At 54.6% G+C, this 20901-nt stretch overlaps 1 protein-coding gene across 1 annotated transcript in view; it reads left to right on the top strand.

Annotated features, from left to right (window-relative positions):
* Positions 1–20901, top strand: part of tonsl (tonsoku-like, DNA repair protein) — a 48058-nt gene that overhangs the window by 26448 nt on the left and 709 nt on the right. The window contains exons 15-25 of the mRNA XM_052016461.1: positions 761–924; positions 2099–2231; positions 3078–4066; positions 4499–4605; positions 7938–8094; positions 10205–10283; positions 14612–14919; positions 16622–16793; positions 19723–19898; positions 20055–20128; positions 20672–20805. Of these exons, the coding sequence (XP_051872421.1) occupies positions 761–924; positions 2099–2231; positions 3078–4066; positions 4499–4605; positions 7938–8094; positions 10205–10283; positions 14612–14919; positions 16622–16793; positions 19723–19898; positions 20055–20128; positions 20672–20805 (2493 nt within the window). The remainder of the gene's footprint in view (positions 1–760; positions 925–2098; positions 2232–3077; positions 4067–4498; positions 4606–7937; positions 8095–10204; positions 10284–14611; positions 14920–16621; positions 16794–19722; positions 19899–20054; positions 20129–20671; positions 20806–20901) is intronic.

Here is a 20901-nt window from a genome sequence, read left to right on the forward strand (position 1 = left end):
ATCTTCACAGTCGTTCTGTGGGCACAGCAGACCTCGGAGAGGGGGTGGGTGCATGAATCATGTGCCAGGTGATGACGGGGGGTGAGAGACGGCTGGGGGCAGGGGTACTATGGGCAGCAGGAGCACACAATCCGATAGTCAGATCGTGAGTCAAACTGGAGGGAACTGAGAGTGGAGCAGGAACATTATCGAATAGAGGAGGACATTTGGCCCATCAAGCCCATGCCTGCTGTAATGACACCAGGTCATAAAGTGGTGCAGCAGGGGAACAGGCCCTTTGGCCCATTGAGTCTGCACCGGCCATCAACCACCCATTTACACTAATCCCATTTCATTCTCCCCATATTCCCACAACTCCCGCAGATTCGACCCCTCACCTCTACACTGGGGGTAATTTACAGCGGGCAATTAACCCACCGACCCCGCACACCGTTGGGATGTGGGAGGAAACCGGAGCACCCGGGGGAATCCCACAGTCACAGGGAGAACGTGCAAACTCCACACACAGCACCCGAGGTCAGGATCGAACCCAGGTCTCCGGAGCCGTGAGGCCGACCTCTGTTTCAGCTGCACCACTGGGCCACCAGTGGGATTCAGGGGGTGGAGAGAGATTCCAGCTGGAGGGGAAGTGGGAGAGGGACAGGGGGAAAGTTCTTGTGTATGAGTGTGGCTGGGCTTGGAGAGCGAGAGCGAGTGTGGGGGTTGGCAGGGCGAGGGCTGGCACTCCTGCAGCTGATGCTGGACTGTGCGTGTTTCCCAGAGATCGTCCGATTCCTCCTGGATCACCGGGCGAACATCAACGACGCGGGAGGGCCGCACTGTGAGGGGATCACCCCACTGCATGATGCCATTGCCTGTGGCAACTTCAATGTCGCAGAGCTGCTGATCGAGAAGGGAGCGTCGGTGACGGTCCGGAACGCCCAGGTCAGTGAGGGAGAGGGTCTGGAACATCGGGGTCGGTGAGGGAGAGGGTCCAGAACATTGGGGTTGGTGAGGGACAGGGTCGGGAATGCCGGGGTCGGTGTGGGAGAGGGTCGGGAATGCCGGGGTCGGTGTGGGAGAGGGTCGGGAATGCCGGGGTTGGTGTGGGAGAGGGTCAGGAACGCCGGGGTCGGTGTGGGAGGTCAGGAACGCTGGGGTCGGGAACGTGGTCGGTGAGGGAGGGGGTATGGGGGAGGTGGAGGTTGAACAATGGGTGGGGTGGACGATGCTGGAGGAGATGTCGGAGGGTATCCGGGTGGGCAGGGGGGAGCTGGGAGGTGAAGTGTCAAACTCCCATCAGGAGAGGCTCCAGCCTGGTCTGTTCCTGGCGCCAGGAATCCCTGAAGGCCAGCTTGGTGGGTTCACAGTGTTGTCCCGGTTTCTCCATTCTCCCTTGCCTTTGATCTCCAGTTATTAGAACATCGAACTGTCTTGTACACAGAACACGGCCCAGCATGTCTGTGGCAAACACGATGTCGAATTAAACCCTTCTGCCTGCACGTGGTCCACATCCCTCCATTCCCTGCGTATTCATGTGTCAGTCTAACAACCTCTTCACCACCACTATCGTATCGACCTCCATCCCCACCCCTGGCAGCCGTTCCAGGCACCCACCACTCTCTGTGTGTATGAAAAAATAAAATAAAACTTGCCCCACACATCTCCTTTAAACTTCCCCCCTTTCACCTTAAATGCATGCCCTTTAGTGTTAGACATTTCGACCCTGGAAAAAAGATACCAACTGTCTACCCTATCTATGCCTTGCTTAATCTTATAAACCTCTATCAGGTCTCCCCTCAGCCTCCGCCGCTCCAGAGAAAACAACCCAAGTTCGTCCAACCTCTCCTTATAGCTCACGCCCTCTAATCAAGGCAGCATCCTGGTGAACCTCTCCTACACCCTCTCCAAAGCTCCCACATCATTCCTGTAACGGGGCGACCAGAACTGCACACAATGTTCGGCCTGACCGCTAAGTTATTGTGGGACTAGTGAGGGAATTCGGGAAAAGTGACAGTTGTGCTGTGCACCCACCTCCGGTGTCACCCCTGTGTCTCTGCCACTCCCCTGGGTGTGAGCGTTTCCCTCACTGGGTGCCGTTCTTCTCTTTGATCCTCAGGGCCAGACGCCCCTCGAGGGTCTGCGTGAGTGGGAGCATGTCTACCGCAGACACCTCGACCAGGAGACCAGGCAGCAGTGCAGACGCCTGGAGAGGCTGCTGACGGGAGCCCTCGCCAGAGGCGAGCCTCAGCGTAAGTTCACGGCCTCACCTCGTACGGCTCCAGCCCTGACTGGTGGGCTTGACTCCCTCTCCGTCACGTTGGTGTGGGCAGTGCTCGGTCCAGGGAATTGATGAGGGTGAATGACCACTTACTGGGGACCAACTCACTGCAGAAAGGTCACAAAGATAAGGGAATCCATCAGCAGTGTATGTCCATCCCTCAACTCGTCACTGTTGGGACCTTCTAACCCCTGGTGTCTCTGTCCAATGAGTATGATCATGTGACAGGACGGTGTGGAGGGAGCTTCACTCCATGTCTAACCCCGGGAGTGTGTGATGGGACGATACAGAGGGAGCTTCACCCTGTGTCTGACCCCGGGAGTGTGTGATGGGACGGTGCGGAGGGAGCTTCACCCTGTGTCTGACCCCGGGAGTGTGTGATGGGACGGTGCGGAGGGAGCTTCACCCTGTGTCTGACCCCGGGAGTGTGTGATGGGACGGTGCGGAGGGAGCTTCACCCTGTGTCTGACCCCGGGAGTGTGTGATGGGACGGTGCGGAGGGAGCTTCACCCTGTGTCTGACCCCGGGAGTGTGTGATGGGACGGTGCGGAGGGAGCTTCACCCTGTGTCTGACCCCGGGAGTGTGTGATGGGACGGTGCGGAGGGAGCTTCACCCTGTGTCTGACCCCGGGAGTGTGTGATGGGACGGTGCGGAGGGAGCTTCACCCTGTGTCTGACCCCGGGAGTGTGTGATGGGACGGTGCGGAGGGAGCTTCACCCTGTGTCTGACCCCGGGAGTGTGTGATGGGACGGTGTGGAGGGAGCTTCACTCTGAATGTGTGGGAGATTTTGATCTGGTTTACTGCTTCCCCCACAGGCACCCAGCCCGTGCAGGACTTCCGAAAGAGCGATCTGTTTGACTCGGAGAGCTCTCAGTGGAGCAAGCCACTGGTGTCCCAGCCTGCTGCCCAGGGAGCAGGCAGCACAAGGTGCAGGGAGGAGCCACGAGGGGCAGGGAGAGTCAGATCGGGCTTGAGCATGGACACACTGACCCATCACCGCGGCACCCCAGGGCACCAGCAGTGGGGGGCTGAGGAGAAACCCCGTCACGCAGGGACCCCCCTGGCCTGCAGCACCCAGGTGACCACTCGAAACCGAGTGGGTCGGTCAGCCGTCAGCGAGGAGGGGTCCTCGTCGGAGGAGGAGGAGGAGGATCCCATGGAGCGGTTCCGCCCAGTGAGGATGCGACAGAGGGCAGCGGGTCAGAGGTCACCGGGTGACCCTGGAGCTGCTGAGGGCGACCGGGCCGTCGATAGGGAAGAGGCGAGCGTCTGGGGTGCGGCTGGTCTGGAGCGGGAGAGGGACCCTGACGTTCCAGGTGCCACGGCGTGCACCTACCAGGCGGCGATGAGGGGCTTGGGGAGCGCCAAGTCTCGGCTCCTGTCCCAGGCCGCGGCAGAGCCGACCCCCGTCCCAGCGGCCTCTGTCCCCAGGTCCGCACTGATCCCCGAGGCCGAGTACCCGGGGGAGGACTGGCTGGAGGACGACCTGGGCACTACCCGGCGGAGGAAGAGGCCGCGGGAGCACGGCAGGGCAGCTGGAGCCCCCGCCCCGGTGGAGTCAGACTCTGCCAGCGGAGACGAGCTCTCCGGGGATCGGCCCGCATCACCTGCAGCCCCGGGCTCCGGCGACAGACCTGCCCTGCAGAGGAAGAGGCCGCGGCAGATGCGGATGACCCGGATTGTGGAGAGGACGGTGGTCGGGAGAACGGGAAGATTCGCCAGCAGTGCAGGGGCCTCCTCGGGCACGTCTGCCGGACGCACCCCTGAGCTCAGCTGTACAGCAGCGGCCCCTCCCAGCTCCTCGGTAACACACGTGTCTGCTCTCCTTGATCCCCTCCCTCCGCACCATCCCCACCCTTCCTGCAGCCTCCCCCACCCCCGACAGGGTGCTCTGTCACTATCTTCTCCGTTAGACTCCTCCCGCCTGCCACAGTAACTCAGAGGTTACCAGGTCACCGATCTCTGACCCACCGACCTGCCCCAGTAATTCAGTAGTTACCGGGTCTTCAGTCACTGACCTGCCCCAGTAATTCAGTAGTTACCAGGTCTCCGGTCTGACCCACTGACCTGCTCCAGTAATTCAGTAGTTACCGGGTCTCCGGTCACTGACCCACTGACCTGCCCCAGTAATTCAGTAGTTACCAGGTCTCCGGTCACTGACCCACCGACCTGCTCCAGTAACTCAGTAGTTACCAGGTCTCCGATCACTAACCCTCCGATCTCGGTCTCTCCCTAGAGTTCAGCTCCATCGGTTCCACAGTCTGTCAACACGCCAGTGCCTCCATCCATCAGAGTGAGGGTCAAGGTCCAAGAGAGCACCTTCCTGATCCCAGTACCACACAGGTATGTAGATGGATTATTGTGCGGCGTTCAGGAGGGGCTGGGGACCCACAGATAGGAGAGAGATCATAGTTAACTGAACTGGACCCTCTCGCGGTCAATGAACAGACAAATCCACAAGGTGCTCGGCGCGTACTCCCAGGAGAGAGGACCGCTTGGGACATAAATCTGGAAAGGTTTTTGGGGAATAGATGTTTCTACGAGGGATGAAAGGAGATGCCACCAACAAACCCAGCTGTGTGCTTAGGGGAACAGGGAGCCTGCTCCCGGGGGATTGGGGAAATGGGAGGTAATGGGGAACTCGCACCCGGAGGTATTGGGGTAGGGTGGGAATGGGGAGCACACTCCCAGAGGGATTGGGGAGGGATGGGAGGGAATGGAGAGCTCACTCCCAGGAGAAACAGCGATGTGCTTTCGGAGCAGTGGGATGATAGATAGGGTGGTTAAGAAGGCTTATGGAATGCTTGCTTTCATTAATCAAGGTATTGAGTACAGGAGTCAAGAAATAATGATGCATCTCTACAGAACTCTGGTTAGGCAGCATTTAGAGTATTGTGTGCAATTCTGGTCACCTCACTATAGGAAGGATGTTGAGGCTTTAGAGAGGGTGCAGAGGAGGTTTACCAGGATGCTGCCTGTTTAGAGGGCATGTGCTATCAGGAGAGGCTGGACAAACCTGGGCTCTTTTCTCTGGAGCGGCAGTGTATCTGTTGGAAGTGTATAAAATTATGAGGAGCATAGATAGGGTGGACAAGCAATATCTTTTTCCCATTACTGAGAGATCCAATACCAGAGGGCATGCATTCAAGGTGAGAGGGGGGGTAGGTTCAGAACAGATGTGAGGGGTATTTTTTTTTTACTGAGAGTGGTGAATGCCTGGAATGCGTTGCCTGATAGGGTGGTGGAGGCAAATTCATTGGGGGCTTTTAAGAGGGGCTTGGATGGGCACATGAATGAGAGGAAAATGGAGGGATATGGGCAATCTGTAGGTAGGAGGGATTAGCTATGTCGGCACAACGTTGTGGGCTGAAGGGCCTGTTCTGTGCTGTACTGTTCTATGATGAGAGGGGAAATGAAGGGCCTGGGGGAGTTGGAGAGCAGGAAGCAGAGACCAAGCACAAGGCTGCCCTTTAATGATTTTATGGGGACATGATCCCAGCTGGGAAGGACTCATTCGACAGCACGGTGCTCCCTCAGTGCCACCCCTCCCACAGGACCTTTTACACTCCAACCCCCTCGATGTAGAGGCCAGCGTGTCCTGGAGCTGTACCACACTGACACAGGCCCAGCACATCAAGCTTCTCTGCATCTGGCAGTGATCAGTGGACGTGGAACCCTGTACATCCTTGACTTCCACTGCTGGCTTTTGGCCATTGAGAGTCACACAACACGGAAACAGGCCCTTTGGCCCAACCTGTCTGTGCCAACCAAGGTGCCCACTTAAGCCAGTCCCATTTGCCCGCATTTGGCCCATATCCCTATAAACCTCTGCATATCCATGTACCTGTCCAAATGTCTTTTAAATGTTATTGTACCCGCCTCTACCACCTCCTCTGGCAGCTTGTTCCACATACCCACCACCCTCTGCCTGAAGAAGTTGTCCCTTTAAATCTTTCCCCTCTCACCTTAAACCTGTGCCCTCTAGTTTTAGACTCCTCTACCCTGGGGAAAGAGACTGTGACCGTACACCTTATCTATACCCCTCATGATTTTTATATATGTACCTCAGTAAGGTCACTTCCACAGATGCTGCCTGACCAGCTGAGTATTTCCAGCATCGTCTGTGTTATGTAAGCTGGAACTGGACTGTGATTATCTTCCCCCACAGGAAAGTCCCCAGTGTTAGAGCGAGTCCTGTTATCCTTCCCCATCTGGGCCCTGCAGTTAACCCTGTGACTGGCCCCTCAGTAATGGAGTCACAGAGAGAGACAGCATGGAAACAGGCCCTTCAGCCCATCAACCACCCATTTATACTAATCCCATTTTATTCTCCCCACATTCCCACTTGCCCTGCCCCCCCCCCCCCCCCCCAGATTCCACCCCTCGCCTACACACTAGGGACAATTTACAGCAGGCAGTTAACCCACCAACCTGCACGTCTTTGGGATGTAGGAGGAAACCGGAGCACTCGGGGGAAACATGCATTCACAGGGAGAATGTGCAAACTCCACAGACAGTGGCAGAGGTTGGGATCGAACCCAGGTCTCTAGAGCTGTGAGGCAGTGGCTCTACCCACTGCACCACTGTTGCTGCTCCTAAATCTCCTATCCTGAAACTGCACACAGCTCTTGCAGGACTCAACAGGCTGGATGCAGGGACCATGATTTCCCCTGGCCGAGGAGTCTAGGACCAGGGTCACGGTTTCGGAATAACGGATAGCCGTTCAGGTCTGAGATGGGGAGAAACTTCAGAGAGTGGCGAATCTTTGGAATTCTCTCCCCCAGTGGGTTGTGGAGGCTCAGTCACTGAGTTCAATCAGAGGTCGCTAGATTTCTGGATATTAAAGAGATTTTCCTAGTGCACCTGTCTCCCTCTTCCTAGTACAGAAAACATGGAGCTAAGGTAGAGTGGCCATGCTCCCGATGAAAGATGGGCGGGTTCCTGCTCCAAATACCTGCTTCTAAATTTGCAAGCAAACCGATTATGTTTCAAACCATCTGCACAACAACCTTGGGCAGTGGGTTAGGCACTGAGAGAGTCACAGAGTCGTACATCATGGAAACAGGCCCTTCGTCCCAACTGGTCCATGCCGACCAAGATACCCCATCCAAACTAGTCCCATTTGGCCCATAACCTTCTAAACATTTCTAATCCATGTACCTGTCCAACTGTCTTTTAAAAGTTGTTATTGTACCTGCCCCAACCACTTCCTCTGGCAGCTCGTTCCACATAGGAACTTTTTGTTTTACACAAAGGGTGGTATCTATTAGATCTCTCCCCTCTCATCTTAAAACTATGCCCTCTAGTTCTTGATTCCCCAACACTGGGGAAAAAGACCGAGTGCATTCACTCTATCTATACCCTACGTGATTTTATACACCTCGATAAGGTCACCCCTCTTTCTCCTACGCTCCAAGGAATAAAGTCCCAGCCTGTCCAACCTCTCCCTATAACTCAGTCCCTCAATGACATGATGCTCCTGTAGCCAGTGGATCAGGGCTCCATGTGTACAAAGGTCCTGTGCTGGGGAGGTAGGATGGAGAGCAGCGGATACCTGTCCCAGCTCCTTCAGAAGGCAGAGCAGTGGGGGGCACAAGCCTGTGGAAGGTGTAGAATCGGCTGTCAGATCTCTCTGACCTGGGATGGGAGTGTAACCTGTCCCCTCTCCTCTGCAGCAACAGTGAGGTACACACGGTGTCGTGGCTGGCAGACCAAGCGACCCAGCGCTACTACCAGTCATGTGGGCTACGGCCCAAGCTCACCCTGAAAAAGGAAGGAGCGCTGCTTGACCCACAGGATCCCATCATCCATGTTCTGCAGAGCAATGAGGAGGTAAGGTCCAGGATCTCATCTCAACAGAGTGAAGCTCCCTCCACACTGTCCCATCACACGCTCCCGGGGTCAGATGCAGAGTGAAGCTCCCTCCACACTGTCCCATCACACGCTCCCGGGGTCAGATGCAGAGTGAAGCTCCCTCCACACTGTCCCATCACACACTCCCGGGGTCAGGCACAGAGTGAAGCTCCCTCCACACCGTCCCATCACACTCGCAAGGCAGGGACAGCACATTTAAAGTACAGAATAGCCAGGCCTGGATCTCCCTCTATGGTCCCTTTCCCTCTATTTATTACTGACTGGCAGCATGGCATCGATCATCACTCTGTTTCTTCACTCTAACACTCTCCACCCCCTCCAAACCTGCAGCACTCCCCTACCCACAGCCCAACCCAACATTGTCACCAACCCTACTGACCAGGACATGCTTGTAGTTCTACCTCACGGGCACCAGTCAGCTCTCACTCATACATCTCCCTCTGGACCACCAACCCACCACCGAACATCATTACCTCCCAGTCACTGACGTCTAATCCTTAGGAGATCTTCCCTCTGCAGCCTTAAGCCCCACTTCTGCCCAAGATCCACAGGCAGGACAGTCTGGCCTGACCATTGTTTAGACACTCTTGCCCTGCAGAAGTTATTTCTTCCTGTCGTGACTCCATCCCTTCTCCCCTGGTCTAATCCCTCCCACTTATAACCCTGACACTTCTCTCTTTGATAGTTTGAGGGCCCTTCACCTTTTCCTTGAACCAGGTCCCAAGCAGTCCCCTCCCCTCCACCGCTCTCTTTCCCCTGCCTACACCCATCCTCCCGTTGAGCAACGTCTGTAAGTTGGAGGAAGTAAATGCAGGTGAAGGGAGCCAATGGGGGCCAAGCCAAGCCCATCTCTTTGTGGTCTACATGGAACCATTCTGGGTCCAGTCTTACTCTGGTCCTTTCCTCAACTCTTTCTCTGCTACTTCGGAGACTGCATTGGTGCTGCTTCCTGCACTCATACAGAACTGGAACATTTCATTACTTTTCCTGCCAGTTTCTGCACTGCTCGCAGCCTCATGCTCCGTGTCTGACTCTTCCCTTCCCTCACCCTTTAGACAGACCGGCTGCGGTTTACAGGCCTTCACACCACCCTCTCAGCTGGCAACATTGCCTTTTGTACCATTCGGTCTCCCTCCACCTCCACTCTGTAACTGGTAATTGGTTTGTTACTGTCACGTGTACCGAGATACAGTGAGAAGCTTTTGCGTGCCATCCAGACAGATCATTCCGTACATAAATACATTGAGGTAGTACAGAAGGAAAACAGAATGAAGAACATGGTGTTACAGTTACAGGGAAAGTGCAGTGCAGGCAGATAAATAAAGTGCAAGGGCCACAACGAGGTAGGTTGGGAGATCAAGAGGTCATCTTCATCGTATAAGAGTCTTATAACAGCGGAATAGAAGCTGTCCTTGAGCCTGGTGGTACGTGTTCTCAAGCTTTTGTATATTCTGCCCAATGGGAGGGGGGAGAAGGGAGAATGCCCGGGGTGGGTGGGGTCTTTGATTATGTTGGCTGCTTTCCTGAGGCAGTGGGAAGTGTAGACGGAGTCTGGTTTCCATGATGTCCACAGCTCTCTGCAATTTCTCGCGGTCGTGGGCAGAGCAGTTGCCATACCAAGCCGTGAAGCATCCAGGTACAATGCTTTCAATGGGGCATCAATAAAAATCACAGACACTCCCTAGGGTCTCTGCAACTTGACGCATTTAACTTCTAACTTTACCCACCTGAAACATTAACTCTGTCTCTCCCTCCGCACCTTCTACCTTGGCTGCTGGGTATTTCCACCGGCTATTCCTTTGCCCACTTCCCCATTTGCTCTAGATCTTGCTGTAACCTTAGGCAACCGCCTTCGCTGTCCACCACACCACCAATGTTGGTGTCACCCACAAACTCATCGAAGGTTGTGGAGCTTCCCGGGGTTGCTGGTTCTTGGTGCCATGTCTGACTGCAGGGAGGGGTGGATGGACCTGTTCCTTGGGCAGTGCACATCCAGTGCACTCAGTGTGCATTGCTGAGGTTGAACCAATGGTCTCACCCACTCTCGTACACTGTGATTGGTTTTCAGGTGCTGGCTGACGTGGTGTCCTGGGACCTGCCTCCCCTTGCCGACAGATACAGGAAAGCCTGTCAGAGCCTGGGACTGGGTAAGGAGAGTCATCAGCTGAATGACTTCACCACTTGTAGATCTTCAAGCTCTTCTCAGAATCTCCTGCAGTCCTCTGTGATTACTGCAGTCCTACAGCATGGAAACAGGCCCTTTGGCCTAACTCGTCCATGCCAACTGTGTTGCCCAGCGAGCTCGTCCCATTTGCCTGCATTTGGCCCAGAGCCCTCTAAACCTCTCCTATCCATGTACTTATCTAGATGGCTTTCAAATGTTGCTAATGTGCCCGCCTCAGCCACTGTTTCTGGCAGCTCATTCCAAATACGCACCACCCTCTGCGTGAAGAAGCTGTCCCTGATGTCCCTTTTAAATCTCTCCACTGATCTTAAACCTATGCCCTCTTGTTTTTACCAGCCCCTCCCGGGGAAAAAGACTATGCTTTCACCCTGTCTATGCCCCTCATGACCTTGTGTACCTCTGTCAGGTCATCCCTCCATCTCCTACATTCCAGGGAATAAAGTCCCTCTCCTCCTCCACAATCCCATCGTTTTATTCCCCTGCCAGATAGGAGTAGGCTACTCAGCCACTCAATCTGATCATGGCTGATCTCTGCCGGCCTCCTGTTCCAGTTCCCCATAGCGGTCTATTCCTGATCCTTATACAAAATATCTCCTTCCTCCTTAAATCCCCCCATGATCTAGTCTCCACAATCCCTAGGGTAGAAAATTCCAGGGATTCACTATCTCTGTGAGAAGTGCCTACACACCTCCATTTTATAGAACACTACAGCACAGTACAGACCCTTCGGACCACGATGTTGTACCGACATTTTATCCTGCTCTAAGATCCATCTAACCCTTCCCTCCCACATAGCCCTCCATTTCTCTATCATTCATGTGTCTGTCTAAGAGTCTCTTAAATGTCCCTAATGTATCTGCCCCCACAACCTCTGCCGGCAGTACGTTCCACGCACCCACCACTCTATGTAAAAAAAATAAATAAATAAATTTATCCCTGACATCCCCCTTATACCTTCCTCCAATCACCTTAAAATTATGCCCCCTCGTGTTAGCCATTGTCGCCCTGACTGTCCACTCGCTCTATGCCTCATCATCTTGTACACCTCTATCAAGTCGCCTCTCATCCTCCTCCTCTCCAAGAGAAAAGCCCTAACTCACTCAACCTATCCTCATAAGACATGGTCTCCAATCCAGGCAGCATCCTGGTAAATCTCCTCTGCACCCTCTCTAAAGCTTCCACATCCTTCCTATAACAAGGTGACCAGAACTGAACACAATACTCCGTGTGGTCTAACCAGAGTTCTATAGAGCTGCAACATTACCTCGCGGCTCTTGAACTCAATACCCTGACTAATGAAGGCCCACACACCATACGCCACCTTAACCACCCTATCAACCTGCGCAGCAACTTTGAATGATCTATGGACATGGACCCCAAGATCCTTCTGTCCCTACATACCAAGAGTCCTGCCATTAACCTTGTATTCTGCCTTCAAATGCGATCTTCCAACATGTATCACTTCACACTTTTCCAGGTTGAACTCCATCTGCCGCTTCTCAGCCCAGGTCTGCATTTTATCAATATCCTGTTATAATCTACAGCAACCTTCTACACTATCCACAACACCACCAACCTTTGTATCATCAGCAACCTTACTAACTCAGCCTTCCACATCCTCATCCAAGTAATTTATAAAAATCACAAAGAGCCGGGTCCCAGAACAGATCCCTGTGGAACACCACTGGTCACTGACCTCTAGGCAGAATACGCTCCATGTACCACCACCCTCTGTCTTCTATGAGCGATCCAATTCTGAATCCACACAGCCAAGTTTCCCTGGATCCCATATCTCCTGACCTTCTGAATGATCCTTCCATGAGGAACCTTACTAAAATCCATGTACACCACATGCACTGCTCTACCTTCATCAATGTGCTTTGTCACATCCTCAAAGAATTCAATCAGGCTCGTGAGGCACGTCCTGCCCCTCACAAAGCTATGCTGACTGTCCATAATCAGCCTATGCTTCTCCAAATGCCCATAAATCCTGTCTCTCAGAATCTTCTCCATTAATTTGCCCACCTCTGAAGTAAGACTCATTGGTCTGTAATTCCCAGGGTTATCCCTACTCCCTTTCTTAAACAAAGGAACAACATCTGACACCCTCCAATCATCTGGCACTACTCCTCTGGCCAGTGAGGATGCAAAGATCATTGCCATAATCTCTTCCCTCGCTTCCCTTAATAACCTTGGATATATCCTGTCTGGCCCCAGTGACTTATCTATCCTAATGTTTTTCAGAAGTTCCAACACATCCTCTTTCCTCACGTCAACATGCCCTAGCATATCAGCCTGTCGTACACCATCCTCACAAACGTCAAGGTCTCTCTCACTGATGAATACTGTAGCAAAGTATTTGTTACAGACCTCCCCTACCTCAGAGGCACATGTTTCCTCCTCTATCCCTAGTTGATCCAACCCTCACTCTAGTCATCCTCCTGTTCTTCATGTACGAGTAGAACGCCTTGGGGTTTTCCTTGATCCTACTCACCAAGACCTTCTCATGCCCCCTTCTAGCTCTCTTTAAGTCCATTCTTAAGTTCCCTCCTGGCTACCTTGTAACTCTCCAGAGCCCTGTCTGATCCTTGCTTTCTAAACCTTAGGTAAGCTTCTTTCTTCCTCTTGACAAGATATTCTACATCTCGTGTCAACCACGGTTCCTTCACTCTACCATCCTTACCTGCCTCAATGGGACAAACCTATCCAGAACCTCATGCAAGTACTCCCTAAACAACCTCCATATTTCTGCTGTGCACTTCCCCAAGAACATCTGTTCCCAATTTACACTCCCAAGTTCCTGCCTAATTCCCCTCCCCTAGTTAAATACTTTCCCATATCATCTGCTCCTATCCCTCTCAAGGCTATGCTAAAGTCAAGGAGTTTTAAATGACCACCCCCTAATCTTATAACTCTGTCCCCTCATTCAAGACTCTTCCACTGGTGGAAACTTCTCCACATCTCCCCTGTCATCTCCCCTCAGGATCTGATATGTTTCAATAAATCTTATTATCTTCTAAACTCCAGATAACATAGATCTAACTTTTCGCCTGGGAGTTATCCTGGTGAATCTCTTTGGGATTGTCCCCACTGCTACTGTATCCTCTCAAATAAGATGACCAGCCTGTGCATGGTGTGACCTCAACAACACCCCATCCAATTGTAATAAACCGTGACCTGCATCTCCCCGTTGCCAGTCACCAACTCCCCCTCCCACACTATCACTGATATGGGTCAGTCCTCGGCCTCCTCCACTGCCAGCAGAATTCCAATTGTAAACTGGAGGAACAGCACCTCATTTTCCATCCTGGAACCTTGCAGCCTAATGGCATGAACATTGAATTCTCCCACTTTGGTTAATCCCCACCCCCTTCCCCACAACATCCCCCCCACCATGCATCTTCTCTTCTTCCCTTTCCTAGTGTCTTTTTGTCTACCTTTTTTCCCCTCTCTCTCCTTACCTCTGACCCACCCCCTGGTGGATCTGCTCTCCCCTCCTCCCCCGCATCTACCTATCACCACCCTGTGCCCACCCCGCCTCCCCTCTTTTGTCCACCTATCACTGCTCTGCTTTTCCCTCCTATATATTGGGCTTCCCCTTTTCCTACCTTCAGTCCTGAGGAAGGGTCCTGACCCAAAACGTTGACCGCCTGCTTTTCTCCACAGATGTTGCCTGGCCTGCTGAGCTCCTCCAGCATCATTATGTTTTTCATCTAGATTCCAGCATCTGCAGTCCTTTGTTTCTCCTGTAATAAAACTTTCCCATTTCTAAGCTCCAACCCCCTTGCCATAAAGGCCAAGGTGCCATCGGCCTTCCTCACTACTTGCTGGGCCTGATTCACGCACAAGCACACTGCGATCCCTCTGTACTTTTTCAGTTTTTCATTGTACCTGTACCTCACCGGACGTGCACGTGACAATAAACCTGACTACTGCGCTCGTTTGCTGTCCCCCTCTGCTTCAGATAATCTGCCTTGGGATTCCTCCTACCGAAGGGCATGACCTCACATTCCCCAACATTAAACAACATTTGCCGTACTTTTGCCCACTCAGTCCATCTATATCCTGTTACAAACGACCCCATGGCAACATGCCCTATCACCTGTTGTCATGGTATCACCTGCCCACTTCTCCAGTAACATGTCGGGGCCTGGGTTCTGGAATTCCCTTCCTAAATGCCAGCAGGTCCATGTCCGGTACATGGGGTGAACAGGAAAGTGCATTGACCATTGGTTGCATCCGAGGCGCCATGTAAATGCAGTGGTTGTTGATGTTTCTGTCTCCCTCCAGCTGAGGACGGCCTGGTGTTGAGGGCATGCGAGGCGCAGCAGAACAGCACGTACTTCCGCCTGTGCAGCCTGTCGCTGAGCCCCGAGCGCCTGACCCCCGTCCTGCGGGCTCTCCGGCTCCACACCGCCACCCGGGAGCTGCGGCTGTCCGCCAACCGCCTCACCGACTCCGCCGCCGAGGAGCTGCTGGGGACCCTTTTGACCATGCCCAACCTGACCGTGCTCGACATCTCCTCCAATCAGATCACAGGCCAAGGACTGAGGAAGCTCAGCGAGGGAGCTCGGCGTCCTGGCGACGCCCCCTTCCAGGTGAGCGACTGCTGGGTCCTCGCTGCCACCACGTTACTCCAGGGGAGGGGAGTTAGGACCCAAGGGAGGACACTGAACCCCAGGGGGAGAGGAGGGGGGACCCAGGGGAGGACACTGAACAGGAGGGGGGACCCGGGGAGGACACTGAACCACGGGTGTGCGAGGGGAGATAGGACCCAGCGATGGACTCTGAACCCCATGAGGAGGAGAGGGGGAACCTAGGGGAGGACACTGACCCTTGGGGGGTGAGTATTGAATAGGACCCAGGGAAGGCCATTACTTTTTATCTGCCCCACCATTTCATGGAATCATAATAGGATCATAGCTGGTCATCCAGATCCCACCCTCCGTTCCTGCTGTCTCCTGTATCCCACGATCCCTCCAGCCAGATGTAAGAGCAGTGTCCAACTTCTCCTTAGATATGTTGTGTTTATATATGTGTGTTCAAGGGGCATTTAGGCAGGCACGTGAACATGCAGGGATTGGAGGGATACAGACTGTGTGCAGGTAGATAAATACCAGAGGGCGTGCATTTAAGGTGGGGGGGGTGGGGAGTTTAAAGGAGATGTGGTGAAAGTTTTTTTACACAGAGAGTGGTGGGAGCCTGGAACAGGCTGCCAGGGGTGGTGGTGGAAGCAGATACATTTAAGAGGCTGTTAGACAGACACATGAATATGCAGGGAATGGAGGGATATGGATCATGTGCAGGCAGGAGAGATTTAGTTTAATTTGGCATCGTGTTCGGCACAGACATGGTGGACTGAAGGGCCTGTTTCTGTGCTGCACTGTTCTGTGTTCTATATTTAATGATTTGGTGCCAACTGCTTTCTGTGGTAGAGAAATCCAAAGGTTCATCACCCTCTGGGAGAAGAGATTTGTGCTGATCTCACTGCTTACGTGGCTGACCCTTATCCCTAGACTCTGACCCTTGGTCCTGGACTCCCCAGCCACTGGGAACTTCTTGCCTGTATGTGATCTGTCCAGTCCTGTTGGATGTGGCACTGACGAGTGTTCTGTACTGGCCCACTAGTAATGTGTCAACATGACCATCCTTGTCCAAGCTGTGGGCACGGGGAGTGAAGAAAGACCTGTTGTAGGATTGGGCAGTGTGTGCAGTGATCGGTAGCTGAGTACAATGTTCGCAAACCTCAAGTGTAGAAGGGAAAGTGTTTTCCCCAACACTTGGGAAAAGGAACTGCTCCCTTATCTGGGACTGAGGAGTGAGGGTTGGGGGGGAGATTAGAACAGGGCTGGACTCTGGGTACTGTGGGGGGGCGCGGATGAACGATTAACATGGTTAGCACTGGTCTGTCAGTAACTCCAGCTGTACACCTGTGATATCACAGCAGACTTCTTCATCTCTGGCCATTGGTCACTGGCGTAATGTAGAGGACGCTGCCAGTACACACAGCAAGATCCCACAGGGCCATGTGATAAGAAGCAGCTAATCTGCCTTTAGTTACGTTGGCGCACAGTGTGATGCTCCCTCCCTGCTGCTCCTCCCACAGTGAGACACTCCCTCAATACCGCCGCTCCCTGCCCCCCGGCACTCCCTCCCGTGGCGCCCACCCCCCCCGGCGCTCCCTCTGCCCCTCCCACGGTGCTCCCTCCCTGCTGCTCTTCCTGCGGCGCTCCCCGAGGTCTGGCCAAGATGTCGAGAGTTGCTTACGGTGACGTTGAACGGTCTCTCCCTGTATTGCAGAGTCTGCAGGAGCTGAACCTGAATCTCAACCCCCTGGGTGAAGGCAGCTCGCAGTCGGTGGCTGAGCTGATTGCTGCCTGTCCCGTGCTGCGCACACTCCGACTCCAGGGCTGCGGTCTGACCGCTCGCTTCCTGCAGCACCATCGCCTCCAGCTGGCAGACGCCATGAGAGGTGAGGGGGGGATTGTCCCAGGTGTGTGTGCACACCTTGCTGGTGCGGCTGTGTGTGTGTGTGCACACCTTGCTGGTGCGGCTGTGTGTGTGTGTGCACGCCTTGCTGGTGCGGCTGTGTGTGCGCGCCTTGCTGGTGCGGCTGTGTGTGCGCGCCTTGCTGGTGCGGCTGTGTGTGCGCGCCTTGCTGGTGCGGCTGTGTGAGCGCGCCTTGCTGGTGCGGCTGTGTGAGCGCGCGCGCGCCTTGCTGGTGCGGCGCTGTGTGAGCGCGCGCGCGCCTTGCTGGTGCGGCGCTGTGTGAGCGCGCGCGCGCCTTGCTGGTGCGGCGCTGTGTGAGCGCGCCGCGGCGCCGTGCTGGTGCGGCGCTGTGTGAGCGCGCGCGCGCCTTGCTGGTGCGGCGCTGTGTGAGCGCGCGCGCGCCTTGCTGGTGCGGCGCTGTGTGAGCGCGCGCGCGCCGTGCTGGTGCGGCGCTGTGTGCGCGCGCGCGCCTTGCTGGTGCGGCCGTGTGTGTGCGCGCGCGCGCCGTGCTGGTGCGGCGCTGTGTGTGCGCGCGAGCGCGCCGTGCTGGTGCGGCCGTGTGTGTGCGCGCGCGCGCCGTGCTGGTGCGGCGCGGAGTGTGGTGCGCAGCGGCAGGCGCCGTGCTGGTGCGGCGCTGTGTGTGCTCGCCGCGGCGCCTTGCTGTGCGGCCGTGTGTGTGCGCGCGCGCGCCGTGCTGGTGCGGCCGTTGTGTGTTGCTACACACTAGCGATTGTTGGGTGTATCTGTGGAACGCTGACTGAAATGTTAAACTGTTGATGACACCAGATCATTGCCCAGCAGTTGGTAAAACACAACTGAAGAAGCGCACCTCATAGTCCACCTGGGCAGCTACAACCATTGAATTCTCCAACATCAGGCAACCCGCTCGCCCTCCATCCCTTTTCTCTCTCCTCCTGATCCACCCAGTTCCTCCTCCTCCCCCCCAGCCCCCCTCACTTTCCCCTCCCCACCCATTCCATCTGCCTATCACCCACACCCCCCTCCCACTGAGTCCCCCCACCTCACCTCCCTTGTTTGGTTCCATGCTCCACCTTCCTCTCCTGTCAGAACAGAGTGGAGACACAGAGGAGGGTCTCAACCCGAAACGTCAACTGTCCATTTCCCTCCTCTCCTACCAGAGCCCTCTGCCACTATTCCCACCCTTCCCTCCTCCCTCTGCCCATCACCCCCCCTCACCTGGATCCACCTATCGCTTGCCGGCTCTTGCCCCAACCCTTCCCCTCATATCTTTCAGTCCGGATGAAGGGTCTCGACCCGAAACGTTGACTGTTCATTTCCCTCCACGGATGCTGCCTGACCCTGTTCCTCCAGCATCTTGTGTGTTGCTCCAGATTCTGGTGTCTCCATCAGGTAAAAGCCTCCCCACACATTCACAGGGGCTGCTTATCCAGGTGGTGTGAGGCTCTTGAGCTACAGCTCTGCTCTCTGGTGCTCCCAAAGGGTTTTGGGGAGGACATTGGAGGATGTGGGGGGACTGCAGGACCCAGTGGTGAGAGTGCAGAAGGTGACTGAGGAGGTGGAGCGGTAGGGAGAGGGTGGTGAAGCACTGTGATTTCAGGTTTGGAAGGCGACAGTGTCAGATGGCAGGCAAAAGCTCACCAGTGCCCCTACTTCATCGAAAGGCTAAGGAAATTCAGCATGTCCCCGATGACCCTCACCAATTATTACAGATGCACCATAGAAAGCATCCTCTCCGGATGCATCACAGTTTGGTACAGCAACTGCTCTGCCCAGGACCGCAAGAAACCGCGGAAAGTTGTGGACACAGCTCAGAGCGTCACGGACACCAGCCTACTGACTCTGTCTACACTTCCTGCTGCCTCGGGAAAGCAGCCGGCATAGTCAAGGACAGCTCCCACCCTGGACATTCTCTCTGCTCCCCCCTCCCATCGGGCAGAAGATACAAAAGCTTCAGAACACGTACCACCAGGCTCAAGGACAGCTTCTATCCCGCTGTTATCAGACTCTTGAACAGACCTTTCGTATGATAAAGATGAACTCCTCACCTCTGAATCTACCTCGTCATGGCCCTTGCACCTTATTGTCTACCTGCACTGCACTTTCTCTGTAACACTTTGTTCTGCATTCTTTTTTCCTTTTTATTACTTGATGTACTTGTGTGTGGAATGATCTGTCTGGATGGCATGCAAACAACAGCTTCTGACTGTGTGTCAGTACATGTGACAATAATGAACCAACTACCAATGAGCACTGGGAAGGTCGGGTAGTGGTGTTGGTATATGATTGTCATAAATGCAGTGAAAAACCTTGGGCAGTGTTCGAGTGCGGAGCAATTTGAAAACGAGAGAGATCATTTTAAAATCAATGAGTTGCTGAACTGGGAGCCAGTGAGTGTTACCGAGCACCAAGGCGATCGGCAGTGATTCAGGCACCAGAGTCTTGGGTGACCCCAAGGGTGCTGAGTGCGTGTGTGTGTGCCTGCGTCCACAGGGTTGCCTGCATCACTGATTGTGGATGGTACCGTGTTCTGCATTCCTTCAGCAGTAAGGAGAGTGACGGACCGGTGCTGCCACAGGGCTGTGTTCAACCTCGGGACCTCCCAGCCCTCCTGTCAGGGTGCCAGAGGTGTACACCCAGCTTCTGCAAGCTGCAGTACTGACACAAAATGGTGTAAGCAGTCAGGCAACATCTGCGGACCGAGAAATGGTTACCGTTCAGTTCTAACTTCACTGGAACCGGGGAAGAGAGAGGCGGTGGAGACACGAGGCTCCAGGTGAAGGGTCTTGACCCCAAACCTCGACTGTCCATTTCCCTCCACAGATGCTGCCTAACCCCCTGAGTTCCTCCTGCAGTCTGTGCATTGAGAACGGAAGTGGTCTTGAGCTGTCCTTGTTGCTTCCCTCGGTGACACCGGCTCCTGTTTCCCGCAGGTGCCCTGCATCTGAAGACGCTGTGCCTGTCTCACAATCCTCTGGGTGCTGTGGGGGTGGAGCTGGTCCTCCAGAGCCTGCCTCACCGCACCCTCACCCACCTGGAGCTGGCGGCAGTGGGTGGAGCCCGCAGTGACATGCTGCGTGTCGAGCACCTCGTCAGGTACCTGTCACAGGTGAGTGGAGAGCCAGTCCCAGGAGCAGTGCCCTCGCAGCAGCACACCTTCTGAAACAAGCAGTACCTTGTCACGGCTGGTGAGCGATTAATGGACTTATCTTCGTCCTTCTCTTCCCGTCCCAACACCAACCCTCTCCCCCACACCTCCCCCCAGGACGGATGCTCTCTGACCCACCTGAACCTCTCTGCTAATCGTTTGACGGACGATTCTCTCCGGGATCTCTCCAGGTAACCTTCCCGTTCAGTTCTGGGTACGGATTGGTTATGGGGGAGGTTGGGCAGGCTCGGACCTTATTCCTTGGAGCGTGGAGACTAAGGGGTGACCTTGTAGAGGGGTATAAGATCATGAGGGGAACAGATAGAGTGAATGCACACCCTTTTCCCCAGGGTTGGGGAATCAAGAACTAGAGGGCACAGGTTTGTGGTGAGAGGGGAGAGAGTTAATGGGAACATGAGGGGCAACTCCTTCACCCAGAGGATGGTTAGTATATAGAACGAGCTGCCAGAGGAAATGGTTGAGGTGGGTACATTAACATTTCAAAGGCACTTGGACAGGTCCATAGATAGGAAAGGTTTAGAGGGCTATGGGTCAAACGCAGGCAAATGGGACTGGCTTAGATGGACATCTTGGTCAGCATGGACCAGTTGGGCCAAAGGGCCTGTTTCTGTGCTGATAATTCTGGGGAATACTGGTGCCGAGTGTGGAAGTTTGGAAACACTGGGTTTGGAGGCAGGAAGAAGGATAACCCTGCCACTGTGCTGCTCCTGCAGATGTCTGCTGCTCTGTCGCTCTCTGGTGTCACTGGACCTGTCGGCCAACGCGGGACTGACCACCGGAGGGGTGGAGCTGCTGCTGGGAGCTGTGCGCGAGAGGAGCGGTGGGATGCACTTCCTCAGTGTGGCAGGTAGGCTGGAGCGCAGTGTACAGGGCACGGCAGGGCCCAGAAGCTTTGTGGTACAGAGGGATGTCCTTCCCATGGCTCATACATCTACCCCTCCTC

This window comes from Pristis pectinata, chromosome 5 (assembly GCF_009764475.1).
Source record: "Pristis pectinata isolate sPriPec2 chromosome 5, sPriPec2.1.pri, whole genome shotgun sequence".
In the NCBI taxonomy this organism is placed as follows: Eukaryota; Metazoa; Chordata; class Chondrichthyes; order Rhinopristiformes; family Pristidae; genus Pristis; species Pristis pectinata.